Source organism: Nicrophorus vespilloides, unplaced genomic scaffold (assembly GCF_001412225.1).
Source record: "Nicrophorus vespilloides isolate i.1.1-1 unplaced genomic scaffold, Nicve_v1.0, whole genome shotgun sequence".
NCBI classification, from domain to species: Eukaryota; Metazoa; Arthropoda; class Insecta; order Coleoptera; family Silphidae; genus Nicrophorus; species Nicrophorus vespilloides.
Window position 1 is genome coordinate 15,868 of NW_017099933.1, and position 22,470 is coordinate 38,337.

Genomic DNA, 22,470 nt, shown 5'->3' on the forward strand with positions numbered 1-22,470 from the left:
GGTTGTTTATTAAATGATGCTTTTTATAATTCTAGTTTGTTATTATTGTTGTAATTTTATAAGACGTCATATGATTTATAATGTGACTCTGATAAGATACAATTATATTACTTGATTTATGAACTATTATTATAATTAATGTAAATAATTAAACTTGAGGCGTGAAAAAAATTCCACACGAATATTGTTATAGAGAAACTTCGGTTCTCAGATGTCTCGTTTTCCGAACATAATTTCGGTTCTCGAATTTTTTTTCAGCAGAAAATCAGGGAACGAGGTTTGCACAATCTTCCATTTAATTCTATTCCATTTAATACTTAAGTGGTAAAATCTTTCCCGCACAGATTAAGTGATGTTAAATGTTCATCAACATTTTATCTATTTATTAAGATTATTATTACAATTTTGAATAAGATTTAATGCATATTATACAGGTCTTTTTTTGTCAGTTTTTATGACGTGACGTTTATAATATTGGTTTATTTATTCTTTACTTAAATCTAAATTGAAGTTCCAAGATCTAAATTGAAGCGGTTTAATTTTCTTGTTGTCACGCCATTATCGAGAAGGTTGACCGCCAACAAGTTCGTATGCGAATCAAGTCTGTGTATTTTTTGGAGAAATCTTTGGCAACCCCTTCCACCATTTTCATTTCAAAGTCCTTGTGCAGTCTCTTATTGGTGATGTACCATGGTGCACCCGCGAGTCTTCTAATACATTTAGATTGCAATACTTAGATTTTTTTAATATTACTTGCGCTTGCTGTTCCCATAATTGGATACCGTATGTCCAGACTGGTTTTAATATGACTTTGTACACTATCAACTTGTTCTCCAAAGTCTACTGAGAATTTGCGCGCAGCAGCCTATGCATCTATCTAAATTTTATTTCTAGTTGTTCACGTTTTGCCTGGATATGGTACTTCCAAGTCATTCTCGTGCCTAGGTGCATTCCCAATGTAAGTCTAGTGTTTTAAAACTGAATATTTCTATTTAGAATTAATTTGAAGAAAATGACTCGGTTTTAGAACAAATCCGTTTTGGAACTAGTTACGAATTATGTTCGACAACTGAGGTTTCACTCTATAGCAATACTTTGTCCAGATAATCGGTTCTATCTAAATACCACACTTTTTAAAACCGGACTAATCGAGGAATGCAGTAAACCTCACAAGAAGATATTTAAATCTATAAAGAATAAAATCATAGGTATAAAATATAATTTTCTGTAAAATTTCTTTAGAATTTACAGCATTATATTGACCAGACTAGAAGAGGTATTAATAAAGTATTTTAACAAAATCATGAAACATTAATAATTACAGCGTATCAAGGTTACTCATTCATATTATAATTTCATCACAATCAGCTTGCATTTTTCAATTTCTGTCCTGTATGCGTGCGCTTTATTGTGCATCCTCCAATTTGTTCATAAATTGCTTTAGATCCAGATCGAACACGTTTCATTAGCAATGTCGAACTGTGAAGTGCAGTACGCCAACAACAAAGACTTGAAGTTTGAGGATGTGCAGATTCTCATGGATTGGTTGAAACATCAGCCACATTTCCCACCACTTACAGGTAATAATCTACAAAAGTAGAAATAATCTACAAAAATCTAGAAATAAAAATATTTATCAAAAATCATAGGCAATAAACACATTTTCACACGATTCAAACATGAGACGACAATAGCTATGCATTCATTATAGTTGGCTAATTATTTACAAAAGCATACAAAGTTATATTTTTTTAATTAATTTAGATTGTAGCTATATTATATAATAAAGTAAAAATGATGACTTGGCAATTTTTATTACAGTAGTGTATGTACAATTTTATTTTCTATTTTATGGCCTGCTATATGCATTAGCCTTGTCTATGTCTATTATTTATTTCAAAATTATTATGTTTTTTAGTAATTAATTCACCTAACATGTTTGTCAATAGAAATAATAAAATTTTACAAGTTATGACATTGGTATTTCTCAAATTATTTATATAAAAATTGTATTTCTAGTTTTTCTAATGATGTATTTAACATGTAATTCAATTATTAATATTTATACTTAATGTTATTATTGACTTACAACTTTTAAACACCAAATATTTGAAATATTGTATCCTACAGTGACCGGTTTATAATGAATAATAAATTATATTTATTTATACATTTCCATTCATATTATGTCGTTTAACATATCCTGTCTGATCTAATTAAATTCTCAAACATTTTGCAAAATGGAATTTTTCAGAGTTAGAAACATTCTTTTATTTCACCTCAAACTGTCCGATCGGTAATAGTTTCCATTCGATGGTCTCCTAATTCACTTGGAACTCAATAACAATTTGCATTTCATTTGCCTTCTACTTTGTTCAAAATAATTTCTTCTCAACTATCCGTGACTCATATTTATCATAACTTCCTAATCAATGTTCAATAGATTGTTAATGAAATTGACAAAAAAATATCTTAGAAATGCTTTTTTTTTTTCAGAAAATCAGGTGATAACATTTCTTCATAGTTGTTACTATAGCAACGAAGCTACAAAAAAAACAATAGATAATTACTTAACGGTGCGAAAAATCTGTCCGGAATTCTTCAAAAATCGTAATCCAAGCAACACCGACATCCAAAGCACTTTGAATTTGCTGTAAGTTTCAGCTTTAAATGTATATGAGAGGAATACATATTTTTTTTAGCACTATTGCAACTCTTCCAAAACTAACCCAAGAAGGATATAGCGTAATATATTACCGTCTGATTGATTCAAATCCTGATAAATTCATTTTAAACCATGTTATCAAAGTGTTTGATATGGCCTCATCCATTATTGTTAAAGAGATTGGGATGGTGAACGGACACATCATCATTATAGATTTACATGGGTACACTCTCGCGCATATCATGAAGATAGGTGTGTTAGCCGTGAAAAAATATATGTTCTTCCTGCAGGTATTGAATCTCTTTTTTTACATTCAAATATTATACATGTAACTTCTCTTAGGAAGCGTTGCCGTTCAGGTTGAAAGGTTTACACATCGTGAATGCTGCTTCTCTCATCGACACTTTTATGGCCTTATTAAAACCCTTCATAAAAAACGAATTGTTGGAGACGGTATTATACTTATAAATATAGAATTAAAAGGTATTTTTTACATTTTCATTATTTCAGTTACAAGTGCATTCTGGAAACCAAACTCTATTCAAAATAGTCGATAAAAGCTGTTTACCGATAGAAATTGGAGGAAGCGTGGGTTCAGTAATCGAAATGCACAGTAATTATTGTGATTAAATTGGTAAATTTCTTAGAATTAAATTGATTATTTTTTAGGTGAGCTCAAAAAGAAATTTTTGGAGAATACAGAATATTTTAAGGAAGAAGAGAAATTGATAGTTGATGAAAGTAAAAGACCGGGTAGCCCGAGGAATGAAGGAGATATTTTTGGAGTCGAAGGAACTTTTAAGAAATTGGATATCGATTAGAATTAAAATATATTTTATTAATTTTACGTCACATTGAGATATAAAAAAAGACAATAAGTCAATTTTTATGTTTGAAAGAGCATTTATGCAATAAATTATGTTTATTATTATTAAAATGGCAGAAAAACATTTGATCGATAGCCCTTTGCCCTTTGCGTTGAATTTTATATTATTTTTATCATGGTATCATTGTATTGAGTGTAATTATTTTGTAATTTATTGTTGCAATAAATATTATCATTTTTAATAAAATTGTATATACACACTGTTGTATGATTTATCAATAACAAAATATTTTCTAAATTTGTTTATAAAAATTAAATTACTAATTATTGGGACAGCCAACTTTATGGTCTGTTTGACGAAAGGATCGGATCAGCCAAAATATTTCGTTAAACAAAATTACGTTTTTAGAACGAGAATAAAAGCTTTAACAATTTTAAAATATGAATCTAAACTTGTTTATTTTTCTCATTAATTTAACAATTACCTGTACTAAGTTTTTTCATAAATCATCTTTAAAATTTATCATTTTTTAAATATTTATCATTAATTTAGTCGTCATTTTCTTTCTAACCTGACAAGGTTTTATAAATCTTCCAATAAAAACCCATCATATTCTATATTCAATCAACTTATAACATTATTTTCATCAACCATGTTGAAACCATGTTCATTTTCAATTTATACAATGTTATTTTCGCGGTTTGTCCATAAATTTGAACATTTTTTATGGAAAATCGAAGTTTCGTTATCCGAGGTACTACTGTATTATATTTTGCGGTAAGAAAAATAATAGAAGCTGAAAAAATATTACATGAATATCGTAAAAATAACTAATGATAACGATACATTTGGAAAATTGTACGCAAACCTTTGAAGGTTAGTGTTACAAGAATAAATATAGCAACTATGGGCGAATGTGACTCCGAGGAACATAAGGTATTGAAACAGGGATAATGTGGGATATTTAAATTTGGGAAGGATATTTGGGTGAATAATTATATTTTTTATGTTTTCTTATATTTTTGTATGTGAAAATATGCAATTACATTAAATACCAAAAATGAATTTGTGTTTCTACGCGTGGCTCTTTATAAAACTGGATTGCGACTCTCTTTGCCCTCATGTGTGCTTACCTCTGAAATATAGCATCGAGTTTTGTTTCATGCATTGCTGCAGAATTTATATGTAAAATTTAGATGATATGTACGTGTTTCAAATATTTCTAAAATAAATACGAAATACAGTGGAACGAGCAGAATTCATTCCAGAATCTTACGTGAAACATTCGTTAAGCAAAACATTTTTTCCATTTAAATTAATTAAAAAAAACTCAATATTTTTAAGTATTAAGTATTTTATCTTTTTATCAATAATCTTTATATTTTTTATCGTGGAATTAGTGGAATGGAATACGAATTCGATTTGCAAAGAACAACAAAAAATCGAAATATCTAGTTTATTAATTATGACCACATTATTTTCTACTTCTCTTTTTTTATTTTTAGTCTGTCTTTTTCTTCAGAGACCTTTTTACAATGGTTGCTAAACTTTGCGCAAAAAACAAACCAATATGTCTGAACACAAGTTTGGAAAATGATGTAGTAGGCGAACAATCTGGGACTTCCCTTTTTCTTGTCACTAGTTTTGCTGTTTGTATGTTATTAAATTAATATTTATATAAAATCAGAAATAATTATATAACTATAAAAATTAATAATTAACAAATGCGAAAAGACAAACATATTAATTATATTTACGTCATTTTGTCCTTTGTACGTATGCGTGCGCTTTATATTTTCCAATAAATAATTTGACTTTTTACTGACAAGTCAATACTAACTAGCAATGTCGGACTGCGAAGTATACTACTCAAAAAATAAAGATTTGAGGAAGGAGGACGTCCAGCTCCTTATGGATTGGTTGAAACATCAGCCACATTTTCCACCGCTCACAGGTAATGGTTTAAAATTTGTCTTTTTTTAACGTAGTTTTCATTTCTCATAAAGCAATATTAAATTTTATTCAGATTAAAATAAAAATTGTGAATATACTAATAATAAATAACTTCTATTAACGTTTTTAACATTATTTATTTATGTGAAACTAATAATATAACTAACAAAATAATTATGTCTTATAATAAATAAAATAAGTTTATTTTGGAATAATAATCAGTTCCACCAATAAAAGCGCACAAAAAATACCGGTTATTGATGTATTAAAAATAATTATGTGTAGTACTTTTTTACAATATATTTATATTTTGTCAATAAAAAATTCATTTCATCCACACAATGTGAGAAATTCTTACTGCTAAATAATGTAATGATAAAATATATATAAGTACATACATCTTTATAATACCTATTATTAAAACAAAATATTCCAAATTGCTTCCTAAGCTTCACTTCATTTTTTATATATTTTATAATATTAAATACTTAAATTATCACTTTTTTGCACATAGAACAATCAAACAATTTAATATATGCATGCAATAGTTTCCAGCAAAAAACAAACTTGTCATAATAGTTCATAATTGAATACTTGGCATTAGTTATAAGCAGATATTGAACAGAATTTTTAGTTATATTTTTTATTTTATCGTCGATGTAATTTATTCGATGCCGCTTATTTCTTTATTTACTTGCAACACGTTTTTTAATGAAAAACTGGACTATTGAATGGCAATTAATAGTAAATTTATTTATATTTTGATAAATTGATATCATCGTTTTATTTCCAAGGTAATTACAATTTTAACTTCCAATGTTATAAAAACAATTATTATTGAAAATTATTGTTTAATTAATGAAAACATAAATGCAATTGCGTTTTCAGAATATCAGGTGATAATATTTCTTCATAGTTGTTACTATAGCAACGAAGCAGCAAAGACAACTATAGATAATTATTTGACTGTGAGAAAACTCTGCCCGGAATTCTTTGCAAATCGTAATCCAAGTAATCCAGAGATACAAAGCGTTTTAAATATACTGTAAGTTTTAGTTCGAAGATTATGTTAGAAGAATAACAGATTGTTTGTAGCACGGTTTCAGCGCTACCGAAGTTAACCAAAGATGGATACTGCGTAATGTATTACCGTCTGATTGATCCGAATCCTGATAACTTCAACTTCAACCATATGGTCAAAACGTTCGATATGGCCATATCATTGGCTCTGAAAAAGTTTGGAACTGTAAACGGACACATCATTATTTTAGATTTACAAGGGATTACTCTTACTCACATCATGAAGTTAGGTGTAATGTCTATAAAAAAATATTTCTTCTTTCTACAGGTATTAAATCTCTTTCTAATATGGTAAATATTAATCTAACTTCTCTTAGGAAGCGTTGCCTTTTAGGTTGAAGGGTATGCACTTAATTAATGGCGTTACATTCGTGGACAAATTGCTGGCTTTAATAAAACCATTCCTAAAAAAGGATTTATTGGATTCGGTATACATTTGATCCTTATGTAAATGTTTATTTATTAAAATTAAAAATTATTGTAACAGTTACAAGTTCACGATAGCAATAACGAGACCCTCTTTGAAATCGTCGATAAAAGTTGTTTGCCAAATGAAATTGGAGGAAGCGTTGGATCAATATTCGAAATACACAGTAAATATATGAGCTTTATTATATTTGGTGAAATTAAATGAATATTTTTAGCTGCGATTAAAAGGTTTTTTTTGGAAAACGCAGATTATTTTAAGGAAGAAGAAAAAATGGTGGTAGACGAAAGCAAGAGGTCAGGAAATCCGAGGGATGCAAAAGATATTTTTGGTATCGAAGGAACTTTCAAGAAATTAGACATTGATTAAAGATCATTAGATCTTGTAACTAAAATTATGTTTAATAAAGAACCATTTCCTCGATTATTTAGTTAAATTTAATTATATCAGTTCGATTCAGGACACGGTGCTGAGGTCTTCAAAACGTTACAAGAGCCTGTTTGTCCAACAGATACGGAAAAGTACCAAATAAAAAACTTTGGACGGTTTCAAGCTAAACGTGCGTGAAGTGATAACGAGATCGCAGCTGTCTAATCCCACAAAAATTTAGATCATTTTCAAAAAAGGAAGGTCCAATTACACCTCCAGTCCATAATTCACACCAAACATTGACTATTTATGGGTTCATCGTTTTTCATTAATAACTCAAGGTTTTTCATTGCCCCAAATTCGACTGCGTGAATTGCGTGACTGCCCCTATGAGCTACCCTATACAAGAGAACATTTCTAAGGTGATGAGGCAACTAACCTACAAAATGCGCCGTAAAGATGTGCACAAATACTTTCCGATACCTTGAGCTGGATGTCAGGATTTCACGTATGCAATGGACGATTGTCCAAACAAAAACAAGTGCTCCAAATGCCTGCATCCAACCAACCAATGCACGTTGCCACTTCCACCTAAGTGTATGACTTTCAACTTTGAGGACCACTTTGCCAAATGTATCTAGATACCAACTAAACATAATATCATTATAAGGTTATATCTAGACAAAAAGACCTAGCGGACAAGAGAATATTCAAGCCGACAACGATCTATTACCAGATAATGAACACTTATATAAATATGTTGAATTCGCAAAGAAACACTGAAAATTGTGAGGAGTCTAGATCTAACCGTGAAAAAAGACGGTTGAGGACTCTGGTGGAGAAGATATTTGTACGAGTCTAGGTAGAGAAGAAATGTGTGTGCTTCTAGAAGACGGTGTTGTTGCTAGTTACTTTTTAATATATTGGAAAGATAGCAAGATAAGATTTTATAATAAACTAAAAATACATCAAAATTATAAAGAAATTCCTGAAACTGCGACTAGCTTCTGTTCATAAACAGTGAATGCATAAAATTTGACTTTATAATAATTCTTGACTTTTGAGTTACAAAACCGAGTTTGAAAAATTTGGAACAAAAATTTGGAAAACAAGTAAATGCAAACTAATTATTATTCATTATAATTGATCAAATGGTAGAAAGACCTATTTATTTTCTTATTATGTTATTTTGTTGAGTTTGTACTATGGTGATTTGTAGCAATGAATGTTTTTATTATTAATCGATCATATATTTATATTGGGGTACACGACAGCTCAACGACGGACAAGTGGACGACAAACACGTGGGCGACTAACAAGTTGGCGATGATCAAGTCGGAGACGTTCAATTGGGCCGTCTGGACCTGAAAACTCGACGACGGTCAAGTCGGCGTCGGATACTCAAAAAATAAATGTATTTCATTATTTTTTGTCATTGAATCTGAACAAAAATATGTTTTTATTTATACAAATACATAATTAGATATATATGCTAGTGGTGGACAGACTTTTTGCAGCAGGAGCCATAGTGAGCAACCTGAAAATATAAGGAGCCGCACCTATACTTTTTTGGTAAATAAATTTAACAAAATTCTGAATGTATAATATGTACATAAAGAAATCTAAATATTAAATAATTAAGTTCAAATATTTTTTTATGTCGTGTAATTTTATTCACAATATGTTCATCAATGTGAACATTGAGTAAATTTAAGATCGCGGTTGACATTAATTGGATAATCTTTCCCGGCGTATAGTTCACCATTATAATGATTTGTAAGGTTCAAATTATAATAAATAATGTATGCATTTGCAACAAAAAGCATGATCTTGTTTACGTATTTTTTTGCAGTGTAAAGCGCACGCAGCTTTACATTTTCCAATTAATAATTTAATTTTCGATTGTATAAGTCAATACTAGCAAGTGATGTCGGACCGTGAAGTGTACTACGCCAAAAAACAAAGATTTGAGAAGGGACGACGTTCAGATCCTTATGGACTGGTTAAAACATCAGCCACATTTTCCACAACTCACAGGTAATAATGGTCCAAAAAATAATTTTTCATTACGTAGTTTTCATTTATTTTAACTATTTGAGGGGCAAGAAATTCCTAAATTTCTAGACGTGCGCTTTACATTTTCCAATAAATAATTTCATTTTTGATTGCATAAATCAATGCTAGCAAATAATGTCGGACTATGAAGTTTACTACGCCATAAACAGAGATTTGATTTAAAACATTAAACAAATTTTCCACCACTCACAAGTAATGATAATCAAAAAAATCAGTTTTCATTTTTATAACAAATAAAAATGTAATAATAATTTAGTTTTATTTTTAAATGTTCAGTATTGTCTAATAAATTCATAGTGTGTTAGGCTGCTTTTATAACCGGTTTTTATATCGCTCACAGACTGGTATTTACATTTAGGAATATATATTTTTAATATAGAAATAACAACTATTTGAACAGTCATAAATAAACACATCTTTATAATTCCAATTATTTCAATAAAATATTTCAAAACATTATTTTTGCGCACCTTGAATATTCCACTAATTAAAGTTAAAATTGCAGTTTCGCTGCAATTGCTATTTTAGAATTTCAGGTGATAATATATCTTCATAGTTGTTACTATAGCATGAAGCAGCAAAGAAAACTATAGATTAATAAGTCAAGGGATTGGTCCAGTAACCAACCTTAACATAAATACATTGAAGACTCACGCACAATCAAGACACGCACTAACGAACTGCTTATTCTAAAAACGATTTGGTAGGTCTTGGCGATTGTAAAGTTTGTAATTAATTCTGAGTTTACTTATTTCTTCCTTAATTAATCTGGTGTCGGTGAAGGAATAAATATCGTCGTTTGTGACCATTCTTAGCGTCTTTGATTGAAATCTCTGGATCACATCAATAGTGGTGTCAAGCCCCCATAATTGAATGCCGTATATCCAAAAGAGTTTTATAATAACTTTTAATATATAAAGAAAACATATATTAGTTTCAACTGAGATATGTGAATTTCTGCCAAGTTATTTCCTTTTCTTTTATCCTTTATGTGGTTCCTCCAGTGTTGAGGTGAATACCCAGGTACTTGGCTCCATTAGCTTATGGTAAGGGGTTGTTGTTGACAGCGAGCAACCGGTGAACCAGTTGTCGGGTTGTCCTGTGGAGCAAGAATTGCAATGTCGTCGGCGAAAGTAGCCACTATAACGTTCTGCAATGTCGCAAATAATAATTGATCAAACAATAATATTTATTCACAAACCCTCTCTATGTTTCATAATTCCGAATGTCAATGGTTTTTCGACGAATAACTTACCAAAGTGTTTTTTAAGTCGAGTTACAGAGTTACAGTTTTTTTCCGTTAAGAAAATTAAGCAAAGACATGAACAACAGGAAATCACAAGATCTAATTTGTGATGAATATGTCGAGTGGATTAACACATACCAGTCTAACTCCAAGAATAATGAGTAGTCAGATTAAAATTGTCGTTACGAAACAAGGCACATTGCCGATTTCATCATGATAGACGATTTTCCTGAATTGTTGTTTTTTACTAGTCTGGTTGTTTGGGTTTGAGTTTCTACACAACACAATATTTATTTCCAATCCCACCTAACACAAATCATAACTTTCTTTGTATAAAGATTTGTTAGTGACTAATGGTGATTGATTACACCTACTCGATATCATTTTCTTTCTATTTTATTGTATGTTTTCGCCGCAGTTTGATAAAAATTGACAGTTTTGATAAAATCTCTAAATTACTTTATTTTTTTCAGATACACAAGGCATTATTTTTCTATTTTAAAATTGATGAAAAAACGTTAGAAACAAACAAATTATATTCATACAGCAGAAATAATTACTAAGTTCCGAAGTTCCACATATAATTACGAAAATATCTATGTAAATCTAATTATTAACGAACCTGTCTATTATAGAAAAACTTCATCATCAATTATCGATGCGCGCGCTTTCCATTTAAATTTATATATTATTTGTGGTTTTTGCTGAGAAATCGTGATTACAGTAAAAATGTCGAACTGTGAAGTTCACTATTGCAATAACAAAGACCTCAAAAAGGAGAATGTCCAAGCTCTAATGGATTGGCTACAGCATCAGCCACATTTTCCACCACTTACAGGTAATTAAAAATTGTAAATTCAACTGTTTTTTGTCGTATATTACTTTTCTTATTTGATTAATGACAACAACAATCTTATTAACTTTTTTGATAATTATAATTCAAAATTTAAGTAAAAAAAAATGGTCAATAGCTCTTGCAGTAGTTTTTTTTTTGTTATATTATTGTATTGACTTTATATTATAGTAATTTATTGTAGCTATAAATATCATTATTAGTTTTTTTTTTTTAATAATTATAGAGCTAAGGTCAATTAATATATCATTTCTAAATACAATTCAGTAACATTGATGAAATAAATACATTCATAAAAATATATAGTGAAACCTCATAAACGTCATATCCGTGGACTTAAATCAAACATGAATGTTTCTAAAATGTGACATTGACATTCCAAAAAAGGTTGTATAACAAAACATTTTTTCCCATTAAAACGTAATATTTATTTCAAAGCTAACGTATACCGAGGTACCACCATATATTATTTGAAAAATTGCTATTTTTGTTAGACCTTAAAATGCAATTAAATTTATGATGTTTATGTTTTGTTAACTACCAATACTTAGTTTTTAATGGAAAACTCACGTACAGACTACTCGACTATTTAAATTGCAAATCCAATCATGTAAATTTAATACATTAAACGTATTTAGTTTTGATTTTCTTCTTATCTATTTTCACGTAACACTTTCTTACATAATAGGTTGGTATTATTACATCAATATATACACGTTATTAATTTAAAAAATACTTTTTACAATATACAAATTTTGCTTAAGAAAAGTTTAATTTGTATAATGTGCAAATTTGTAACAATGGCAGTGAAGTTACACAATATTTTCTCTAAAAAATTTATTATTGTAAGTTATTGTTAAATATAGAAATATTAAAAATGAAAATGTGTTTGTGTTTTTAGAATATCAGGTGATAATATTTCTTCATAGCTGTTACTACAATAACGAAGCAGCAAAGAAAACTATTGATAATTACTTGACGGTGAGGAAGTTCTGCCCGGAGTTCTTTGCAAATCGCAATCCTAGCAACCCTGATATCCAAACCGCCTTAGACCTTCTGTAAGATCTATTACACAAATTACGTAAAATAAATTAACGTATATTTGTAGCACAATTTCACCACTACCGAAATTAACCAAAGAAGGATACTGCATAATATATTTCCGTCTGGTCGATACGAATACTGATAAATTCGTCTATAACAATCTCATCAAAATGTTCGATATGGCCGCATCAATTGCACTGAAAGAGCTTGGGACTGTAAATGGTCACATAATTGTTATAGATTTAGAAGGATATTCTCTTACCCACATTATGAAGATGGGTGTGATGACCGTTAAAAAATATATGTTCTTCTTGCAGGTAAGGAATCTCATTATTTTTTTTTTTATTCAAACACTATATAACTTATAACTTCTCTTAGGAAGCGTTGCCGTTCCGATTGAAGGGTTTCCACTTCGCGAATGCCGTTCCATTCATGGATAAACTTATGCTTTTAATGAAGCCCTTCATGAAAAAAGAATTATTGGAAATGGTAGTAGACTTGTAAGGATGCTAATGTCAGGTGATTTTGCGTATTTGTAATTTCAGTTACAAGTGCACAGTGGAAATAACGAGACTCTATTCGAATTTGTGGATAAAAACTGTTTGCCGAATGAAATTGGAGGAAGCGTTGGATCTGTATTCGAAATACACAGTAAATAATTCTGAATATAAAATTATATTTGTTAATATTATACGGATTTTTTTTTCAGACGCGTTCAGACAAAAATTCTTCGATTACAAAAATTTTTTCGAAGAAGAAGAGAAATTGGTGGTGGATGAAAGCAAAAGGCCGGGTAGTCCAAGGAATGTTGGAGATATTTTTGGAGTAGAAGGGACTTTCAAGAAAATGGAGATTGATTAGAGATTTTTAGGTGGTAGATTTAAATAATTAGGATAAACTATAGCAGCGTTTCTCAACCTATGGGTCGCTTTAAATTTTAGATGTCACCTTTGACGCAAGGTCAAAAAATTATATTCTAAATAATTGGGTCACAGTACAACTACAGTAAGACCTCGTTTAGTGCTGCCTCGATTAACGCTGATTTGCTATAACCTTAAAAAAGCTCAAATTTTGCACTTAATAATTTCAATACTTTCTAAAATGTTTCTTAATAAATAATCACCGATAAATTCAATTAATAAACAATATTTATTATAACAGTCATAAATATACAAAAATGTACACACATTTTGAATTCGCAGTACAAAAAATAATAGATAATAAAAAAAACTTCTTACTGTAGTTTTATTTCTAGAAAATTGTCTGCTAAATTTATATTATATTTGTTTTAAACGAACAATGGATAAACTTACTAAAATTTAAAAGTGTAAAAAATAATAGTTTCTGAAAAATTGCGTACAAACCCTGGAGATTAAACTACGTTCCAAACTCACAAATGCAAGTCATAAGGTAATTAACTGAAGATAAAGAGATTACATATATAATACAGATTATATTTTTGAAATTATTATTATATCTACTTTATATTAAGTAGAGAGTTGAACCAAATTGCGTTACCGTTTACGGTTATGTTCCAAATAAATGATTGTCGTTCCAGTTTCGGTTCTTCTAAAAATTCGCATTATTTAAAATTAAAATCGAATAGAACATCAAATATTCCGGTATAAACTTTGGTTTAATTTTATTTACCTTTTTCCTTTTATTTTATATTATAAAATTGATGTCTCTTATACATAGTTTGTTTATATACTCTATTAACAATAATAATAATAATAGTTGGACACAACACAATCATGTCAAATCTACAATAACACTAAATATAACATTATCGCAACTCTATTTATATTTATAACTTCTTATAATACATGTAGTTTTTTCATTATTACCTCTTCTTATCTTTTCTCCTCCATACTTCACTCAGCTTGCGCATCTTTCACAATTTCGCCAGCCTTTGTTGATCGATACTAATCTAGCCTGAGTTACCGGGGTCTGGGAGGAAAAACATGTGGAATGACTACACTAAATAACTGCTTTCAAACCGGATTCAGTATAAGGATGTTAGGAGAGACCTCGAATGGTTAATATAGATTGATATTTTTATTTGGGAAACTGCACGTGTGGTATTGGGTGGTCTAGTGGTACCCAACTCTCGGTCCGTGGATCAAAAGATACAGGGCCGCCGAAGGAACATTAAATTATTTCCATTTTATTTTAACTCACTAGAATCTAGTTAGTTAAATGTATAATCATTTTTGGTATAACTGTATCCACGGGCCGCGGTTAAATTATCAATCCGCGGCGATAAAAAGGTTGGGGAGCACTTTTCTATAGTGATACTTTTGCAATCTTAATAAATTTTAAAAGACACGTATAAATTTTTACATTTTTGGAGCTAATAAGGACAGAAGGACATTGTTGCTAATCAATTCACTATATAAAATTGTAAGGCTGGTCAATATTGATTTTTCATTATAACTATACAACTTGACTTGCATACTGATACTGGTCAATTTAAAACGATTCAAAATTTTTCTATATTTACTTCTTTTAACATTAAGAAATATGCTTGTTACGATAAATATTAACATTATCATTATAGATGGTAAATTAGTATTTATATTAGAATTAAATCACTGTGATCGAAGTGCTGAAAATTTTGACTGATACAAAAAATTAGTTAAACAAATTAGATAAACAAACATAATGTAACATTGGAATCAATTGATCATAACTTATGCTATTATTTCTTTTATTCGGAAAATCAAATATCCAGCTATTTTAAAAAAATGAACCAACAGCAATTTCTTCAATGAAAAACAGAGTCAGTAACGTCATAAAATCGTATAAATTTGTATACAAAAATTAATGCTGTCCTAAAATGAAAGAACTAAATGAAAAATTTAAATTGTTAGAAAATACATTAAATAAAAAAGAAAATAAAGATACTGTACTGGATGAACTTGAAATAGAGCCTAAATTGTTATCTCGAAGAATTACTGGCATTAGTACATCAAAGACGTGAATTTATAATCAAAACCTTGAAGAACTTTTTCTATTTGGCACTGATTGAACTGACATTACTTGTTGCAGTTGGTAAAGTCGAGAGAACTTTTTTAATCTTAAAATAATTTAAAATTTCCAGGAAAACTTGAATGGTTTAGAAATTAATTTAATTGAAAACAAAATTAATTAATTAAAAAAAAAGATTCTAGACTTAGATTTATTTACTAAAATATACTGTAAAATTAGGCGAAAATCGATTTAAGTTTATTTCAAGTAATGAAAACAAGTGAAATTTTTTCAAACATTTTGTAGGTTTTGTATAAAGTTTATTTCAAAGTAGATATTAAATGAAAATTGTTGCTTATGGTATGTGACTACTAGTAATTAATGAGAAACAAGGTCGTACATAAATATTAGAATATATAGCACATTGATTTGTTTTTCCTGTAGTTTAAAGGTCTGTAATTACAAGCAAACCCCATCTTCTATAGAAAATTGTTTTAATAATCGTCGTGTAACGTCGTCTTGAGTGCCGATGACGTGCGGTTTTAAGGCGTGCGCTTTCCAATTTCAAATTTAGATATATTTAGGTTATCATCTACAGAAAGCGAATCTACTTAACAATGTCCGACTGTGAAGTGTTCTACAAAAACAACAACGATCTCAAGAGGGAAGATGTACAAACTCTCGAGGATTGGCTCAAACATCAAACACAAATTCCACCAATTACTGGTAATAAGGACAAAAACATTAATGTTTCATTTTTCACTTACATACAAATTTTATTTAAATATTTACTTGATACAATATATACAAATATCAAGTGTTGCATTTTGATTAAATATAGTGACTAAATATCTAATTAAAATTTATAATATTTATCTAACAAATGCAATTTGAATAAATCTATTTAAGATATTTTTAATAGCATAGATAGAAAAAATACAACAAAAATATATTTTTTAACAAAATTAGTTATTGGAATAAGTCAAAACTAACATACAATTATTAAACTAATATTATTTAAAGGCCAGATTGTACACAAAATAAAATATATAAATAATACAATTACATCAGAACTAGTACACAAAATAATATAGAATTATATAAACTCCCTGAACAAAAAGAAGAAGTCAACTCTAAATATAAATAAATCAAACTGATAATTATTTACCCAAAATTGAAAACAAAATGACTATAATATACATTAATTAATAATATTTCTCTAATTACAATAGAATAATAGAATTATATATTAAATATGTATGGTATTTTGAAGGTTATTACATTTCTTCTTCATGTATTGAACATGAATTTGCATTTAGTTTTTTTGTTAATAAAATATTTCAATCAAAAAGAAATGGAGTGTCTTACTTAATTATATTATAATCCCTAATAATTTAAGAAAACTTTAAAATATTTATCTTAATTTATTGAAATAAACATTATATTAATATTACTGGAAAATTGGACTTTATCTAATTGTAATTTGTTTTTAAAGATAAGCATAAATGAAATAACATATGACAATGTTTTATTTACATTTTATTTTTAATGAAAAGGTTTTCTTTTAATTAATATTTTAATCATTTTTTTGCTATTAGTTCATAAAAGTAAACTGGACTATTGAACGTTGTGCAATTAAATTTACAAGTACAACACATTCACGTATAAATGTTATTAAGTAAATTTAAAAAACACGTTTGTTATACACGATATTCTGTTCATGTCTAAATTCTAAGGTCATTTTATTACAACATTGAATAAAATAAATTTCGCATTACGCAAGTTTTACCATAAAAAATGGAAAAATATATAACAGGTTTTTTTAATAAATTATTGATTGAGATAAACATCTTTATAAGCATACAGTATCTTTCCGAATAAAGATGTGATCATAAAGAAAGTATATATTTGCATTTTCCGTTTTCTCTTTAATGAGAATATCGTGTGTTAATATTTCTTTACAGCTTTTATTACAGGTTTATGTACAATTTTCGCATCTCAAAGTGTTAAAGAGTTCGAAAATAAGATATTACACCGAGACAGGGAACCATTGCCGATGATCTTATATGGGGAGAGCATAAATCGATGATATGGAATGAATAGTTTGAATTTGTTTAATTTTTATTTTACCAGAAATAAAAAAAGCAACAATAATACCAATGTTCAAAAACAAAGCAAAATATCGAGCAGAAAATTACAGGCCAATTGCAGTAACATCAGTATTTGCCAAAATAGTCGATAAAGTAATCCACAGAAGACAGAATATATGAATGAGAACAACCTGATCAATCGACAGCAATACGGATTCCAGGCAAAATCAAGTACTATTGCGGTATTAGTAGACGTGACTTCAAAGATAAGAAGCATTGCGGTAATTATAGATCTCAAAAGGATTTTGGCACGGTTCACATGGAGAAATTGCTCCATAATATGAGTAGTATGGGAGTGGTTGGCCGAGCATCGATGCTCTTTCGGTCATACCTTATAGATAGACATCAAGCAGTTAAGATGATGGATTCTGAGGTGTATGAAATGTACAACAAATTCGAGGTCCCACAGGGAGGAGTCCTGGCTCCAATGTTGTATAGTATTTACACTAATGACATAGCTGAAATTGAACTAGAAGGGAATTTGTACATGAATGCGGATGTCACATGTATTCTCTACGAACATAAAGACGAAGCAACATAATAGAATAGTATCAACAGCGACATATTTATTTTTATTATCCCTTATATTCACTACTATTCTATAATAAAAACATTCAGTAAATGATCTAGCGGTTGACAAGATTTTAATTGGACATCACCCATTGGCAATTATCGTTTACTTATTGGTTATTTGTTGAATCTCAAGGGTAGATCCAGTGGCTTGTGTCGTTTCAGTCGCTGTGTTGTTAGGCTAGAAGATTTACAGCTAGTACGTTTGGATGTCTGTCTAGTCTATTTTGGTATCGGCTACTGTTTTTCGTAATTGTTTCCTCTGCTGTTTCCATTTGAAGGTCCTCATAAATTCTCCTGTTAGTAATATACCATGGAGCATTATGATCCTTCTTAGGCTCTTCGACTGGAAAGAGCCTAAGAGCCTATTGTCGCAATGTAGGATCTGCTGCTGACTCCCCATAGCTGTATTCCGTATGTCCATACAGGTTTTAAAATTACAACTTGTTTACTTTCGAAATTATTACGGCCAGTAGAGTTTCCTGAACATAATTTCGAGTTGTTTTCTTTTTGCTAGGATGTGATCCTTCCAGGTCAATATTCTATTTTATTTTTCAATATTCAATATTATTTTTTTGTTAATCGTTACTGGTAGACAGGAGTCCATTCTCATGGTGAAGATGACATGTACTGATTTCGATTCAATAACCTTTATTCTCCATGTTTGTAGCCATCCCTGTATTATATTCAAGTGTACTTGCAGGTGATGTGATGCAACTGCATCAGATGCAATATTGCACTATAATCGGAAAACGTTTCAGCTGATGTCTTATCCCTTAAAGGCATATCTGCGGTATATCGTATACACCTGACTTGATTGGAAACAAATTCATCACCATATCGAACACTTTCAATTTAAATAAAGTTTCAGAAAGACATAAATAAGCTACAAAAATGGTACGATGACAACCTACTACTACTAACAATAAATAAGACTAAAACGCATTACATGATAATGCAACAAAAAAAAAACATATAGCAAGTGGAACAGGAAAATTACTTGGAAATAATAATAATAATAATAAACAAAAAACTAAGTTGGGATGAACAAATAAACATACAGAAAAAAAAGTATACTTTATTATAATTACAAAAAATAAATCATTCATAAATAACAAATATATTAATAATTTTTGTCTGATTTATGTAATAAATTTCATGCACTTATTTATGATTTAATGACATAACCGTTTTAGTTACAAGACAATTTCTACAAAATTTCTATGAAATGTCAATAAAAAAATGAGTTTGATTTATACTAAAAAACATTATAAAACAATTATATAACCATTTCTCCGATGATTTGTATAAACTAAATAATTAAATTGATTTATGTAATTATTGTGTCCTACCACTGATTTTTCTATAAAAAAAAAATCCTAAAAATGTATTATTTCATTTTCAATACAAAATAAGAACTATTTCGTCGTGTGATGAACGAATTAATTTCGCTTAAATCTCTATATAAAACTGCAACGGACATTTATAAAAAGGATGTAAATATAATACTAGTTTGGGCAAATGGCCACCAATATCTGCCAAATATTTCTGGTAGACAAACATTCATCTAGTTTTTTTTTGTTAAAACATTTTTTCCTATTATTATGTTTTAGATCGACTCCTAATTCTGTTTCTACACAGCTGTTATTACCACATTGAAGCAACGAAGAAATGCATCGAAGAGTTCTTCAAAGCTCGTCCACTTTATCCAGAATTTTTCAAAAATCGCGATCCAAGGCAATTCGAAACGAAGTTGATGAATTTGTAATAATTAATGATAATTTCTATATTTTATAAATAATACATTTATTTGTTAATTTTTAGTTGCATAGCGCCATTATCTAAACTCACTCCCGAGGGATACGGTATAATATACATATCACTTATAAACACAGATCCACAAACGTATGATTTCGATTTGCACGTGAAAACGTTGGACATGATCTGTCTGCGTTGGCTTCAGGAGGTCGGATGTTTGAAAGGTCATGTTCTTGTTTTTGATTTAGAAGGTGGATCTTTAAGCCATCTAATGCGTGTTAAATTACGCTCAGTTAAATCACTCATACATTATGTACAAGTAAGACATTCTATATTTATTTTTATTCGAGTTATTTTATTGGCGCTTCCTTTTTTAGGATTCTTTTCCCATCCGTTTGAAGGCCATCCACTTTTGCAATCCGATCTTAATGATGAGTGCAATTATGAAATTAATCAAACCATTTATCAATAGTGGTGTAATGAGTGTGGTTGGTATATCTAATGAAATGTTAAATATTATTTATCAACAATTTGATACATTTTAGTTACAAGTCCATTCCGGCAATGCCGTTCTGGACCATATTCCTGCTGATTGCCTTCCTGATTCTGTAGGTGGAACATTGCTTAGGAGTAAAATACACGGTATATTTTAGCAACATTACAATAATGCGCTTTACTTAACATTAAATATTGGATAAAACTTATATAATTTATTGAATTTTTTTTAGCTGAAGCAGTAGATACACTCATAAAGAATGCTGAATATTTTGTCGAAGAAGAAAAGAAATTTACAATAGAAACAAATTAAATTTAAAAGCAACGCAAATTTGCTCGTAAATTATAATGTATTGTTAATATATGTTTTATTTGTATGTTTTTTGTATGTAAACAAAATACATGATGTTATTTGAAAATCTATCAAGATCAATTTATAATCAATTGTTGTCATTCTATTCAAACGTCTTTTTACCAAATTGTAACTACAGTGGAACCTCGCGTAACGAGCATAATCCGTTCCAAAATTTCCGGATTTTTACTCGTATAGTGAAACAATTTTCCCCATGTAAAGTTATCTAATATATGATAATGCGTTCCATTTTGCGAGTAATTTTTCTTACAATTTATTTTGCTCGTTAAGGTGTTTTTTAAGCGAGGTTACACTGTAATAGTAATTAATAGAAAACTTCTAATAAAATCTAAGAAAATATAAGAACTATCAGCTTTATCACAACAATTAATATGTCAAATGAACTAAACAAAATAGGCAAATATTACCATCACATGGAAATAATTGTTCATACTTTTTTAACTTAAGAAAGTGATTAAACCAAGCAAAATAGCCAATAAAATATTATTAATATTATAAAAATAATCCTTTATTTCTCCTTTTTTAACTGTCATTATCCTAGATTTTAAACATTTTGTTAGGATTAGGAAATTTACCATTTTATAATTCTATATTCTATATTTACTATAATTTTGATAAACTATTTATAAATGAGATAAAAGTGTATTGTTGGTAGCATATATTATAAATATTATAAAAAATCTTCAAAGCCGGGTTGGGCGTGAGTTTCTTACGTGGGAAGATTCTGGGCGCCACTTCCTTTTCTCGAGAGGAAGAACTTCAACTAAAAACTTGAAGTTCCTCCAGATCAACACTTTTCTTCCCTTCCGGGCTCCTTAACCGTATTCATTTACGGTTCTGGTCTCACACAAATATTTCTACTTTTTTATATATAATATACAATAACATTTCTAATGTATGCTCCTCTGTGGATTAAAGGTTTTGGCTTGGAGGCCTCCAAATTCAGGGTCTCTGGACACATACCACATACACTTGATTCACGTTAGTATTCTAAATTACACCATTTATAAAACAAATTATTCTGATGACACTGCTCTAATAATAAAAAATAGCATAAAACATCCAAAATTTTAGACGGAGCACATGCAAGCTGACTACAAGGTCACGATTGGTGAACACAGGGTAAAGCTATTCATTGAATTTACTACAATTCAAAACACCAACTAGTGATCTAGACTTATTTTAACAAGAAGACGTGAATTGTTAATGCAAACACGCAACCTCTTGCATCTATCCTATAGTAAAAATGAACCTACTGGCCAGTCATAAACAAATAATCAGATTTATTAGACTTTGATGTGTGAAGAGAATTTCTAACAGTTATCTCGGAATAGACACAAATCTGGATCTGAATTATCAGATTCTTCATTAATAATATCATATTTAATAGCAAACAAACACAATTGGAATTCATTAGAGCAGGGTTTCTGAAACAATTCCTTCAAAGGAACACTTCGTAAATTCTGAAATTATCACGGAACACCTTGTTTATTTTGTAGGTTAAATAATAACACATACTCAATAAAATTTAAAACACTGAGAAAAAACATTAATTATTTAGTTCTTATTTAATTCCATGTCTTCACGGAACACCTATTAACTTTAGTGTTCCGC

The 22,470-nt window shown here is 29.3% G+C and overlaps 4 protein-coding genes across 5 annotated transcripts; all 4 read left to right on the forward strand.

Moving 5' to 3' along the window:
* Window positions 1-863: 863 nt before the first annotated feature.
* LOC108566173 (alpha-tocopherol transfer protein-like) lies at window positions 864-3,513 on the forward strand. Its single transcript, XM_017925941.1, has 8 exons — window positions 864-958; window positions 1,010-1,208; window positions 1,445-1,580; window positions 2,497-2,653; window positions 2,703-2,955; window positions 3,008-3,118; window positions 3,176-3,278; window positions 3,335-3,513. The coding sequence occupies exons 3-8, from the start codon at window positions 1,472-1,474 to the stop codon at window positions 3,484-3,486; spliced, it is 885 nt and encodes a 294-aa protein (XP_017781430.1). The 5' UTR covers window positions 864-958; window positions 1,010-1,208; window positions 1,445-1,471; the 3' UTR covers window positions 3,487-3,513.
* A 1,814-nt stretch (window positions 3,514-5,327) lies between these two features.
* Window positions 5,328-7,375, forward strand: LOC108566172 (alpha-tocopherol transfer protein-like). The gene is made up of 6 exons (XM_017925940.1): window positions 5,328-5,446; window positions 6,334-6,490; window positions 6,541-6,793; window positions 6,843-6,953; window positions 7,013-7,118; window positions 7,170-7,375. The coding sequence occupies exons 1-6, from the start codon at window positions 5,338-5,340 to the stop codon at window positions 7,319-7,321; spliced, it is 888 nt and encodes a 295-aa protein (XP_017781429.1). The 5' UTR covers window positions 5,328-5,337; the 3' UTR covers window positions 7,322-7,375.
* Window positions 7,376-11,332: 3,957 nt separating this feature from the next.
* LOC108566174 (alpha-tocopherol transfer protein-like) lies at window positions 11,333-13,681 on the forward strand. 2 transcript variants are annotated; one of them, XM_017925943.1, is made up of 7 exons: window positions 11,333-11,481; window positions 12,398-12,554; window positions 12,605-12,857; window positions 12,919-13,029; window positions 13,086-13,191; window positions 13,250-13,411; window positions 13,482-13,681. In XM_017925943.1, the coding sequence occupies exons 1-6, from the start codon at window positions 11,373-11,375 to the stop codon at window positions 13,399-13,401; spliced, it is 888 nt and encodes a 295-aa protein (XP_017781432.1). In that variant the 5' UTR covers window positions 11,333-11,372; the 3' UTR covers window positions 13,402-13,411; window positions 13,482-13,681. The 2 variants fall into 2 exon arrangements, with proteins under 2 accessions (XP_017781432.1, XP_017781431.1); XM_017925942.1 differs by having other exon boundaries at window positions 13,250-13,681.
* Window positions 13,682-16,111: 2,430 nt separating this feature from the next.
* Window positions 16,112-20,804, forward strand: LOC108566125 (alpha-tocopherol transfer protein-like). Its single transcript, XM_017925847.1, has 6 exons — window positions 16,112-16,236; window positions 19,844-19,994; window positions 20,055-20,307; window positions 20,366-20,476; window positions 20,534-20,630; window positions 20,717-20,804. The coding sequence occupies exons 1-6, from the start codon at window positions 16,128-16,130 to the stop codon at window positions 20,794-20,796; spliced, it is 801 nt and encodes a 266-aa protein (XP_017781336.1). The 5' UTR covers window positions 16,112-16,127; the 3' UTR covers window positions 20,797-20,804.
* The last annotated feature ends 1,666 nt before the right edge of the window (window positions 20,805-22,470 follow it).

Bases quoted from the DNA above. Each gene is read 5' to 3' on its own strand.
- LOC108566125 (XM_017925847.1), top strand. From the start codon at position 16,128: ATGTCCGACTGTGAAGTGTTCTACAAAAACAACAACGATCTCAAGAGG. The intron at 19,995-20,054 runs GTAATAATTAAT...GTTAATTTTTAG, and splicing joins GAAACGAAGTTGATGAATTT to TTGCATAGCGCCATTATCTA. The intron at 20,308-20,365 runs GTAAGACATTCT...TTCCTTTTTTAG, and splicing joins CACTCATACATTATGTACAA to GATTCTTTTCCCATCCGTTT.
- LOC108566174 (XM_017925942.1), top strand. From the start codon at position 11,373: ATGTCGAACTGTGAAGTTCACTATTGCAATAACAAAGACCTCAAAAAG. The intron at 13,030-13,085 runs GTAGTAGACTTG...TTGTAATTTCAG, and splicing joins AAAAAGAATTATTGGAAATG to TTACAAGTGCACAGTGGAAA. The intron at 13,192-13,249 runs GTAAATAATTCT...TTTTTTTTTCAG, and splicing joins ATCTGTATTCGAAATACACA to ACGCGTTCAGACAAAAATTC.
- LOC108566173 (XM_017925941.1), top strand. From the start codon at position 1,472: ATGTCGAACTGTGAAGTGCAGTACGCCAACAACAAAGACTTGAAGTTT. The intron at 2,654-2,702 runs GTAAGTTTCAGC...TATTTTTTTTAG, and splicing joins CAAAGCACTTTGAATTTGCT to CACTATTGCAACTCTTCCAA. The intron at 2,956-3,007 runs GTATTGAATCTC...AACTTCTCTTAG, and splicing joins AATATATGTTCTTCCTGCAG to GAAGCGTTGCCGTTCAGGTT.
- LOC108566172 (XM_017925940.1), top strand. From the start codon at position 5,338: ATGTCGGACTGCGAAGTATACTACTCAAAAAATAAAGATTTGAGGAAG. The intron at 6,491-6,540 runs GTAAGTTTTAGT...GATTGTTTGTAG, and splicing joins CAAAGCGTTTTAAATATACT to CACGGTTTCAGCGCTACCGA. The intron at 6,794-6,842 runs GTATTAAATCTC...AACTTCTCTTAG, and splicing joins AATATTTCTTCTTTCTACAG to GAAGCGTTGCCTTTTAGGTT.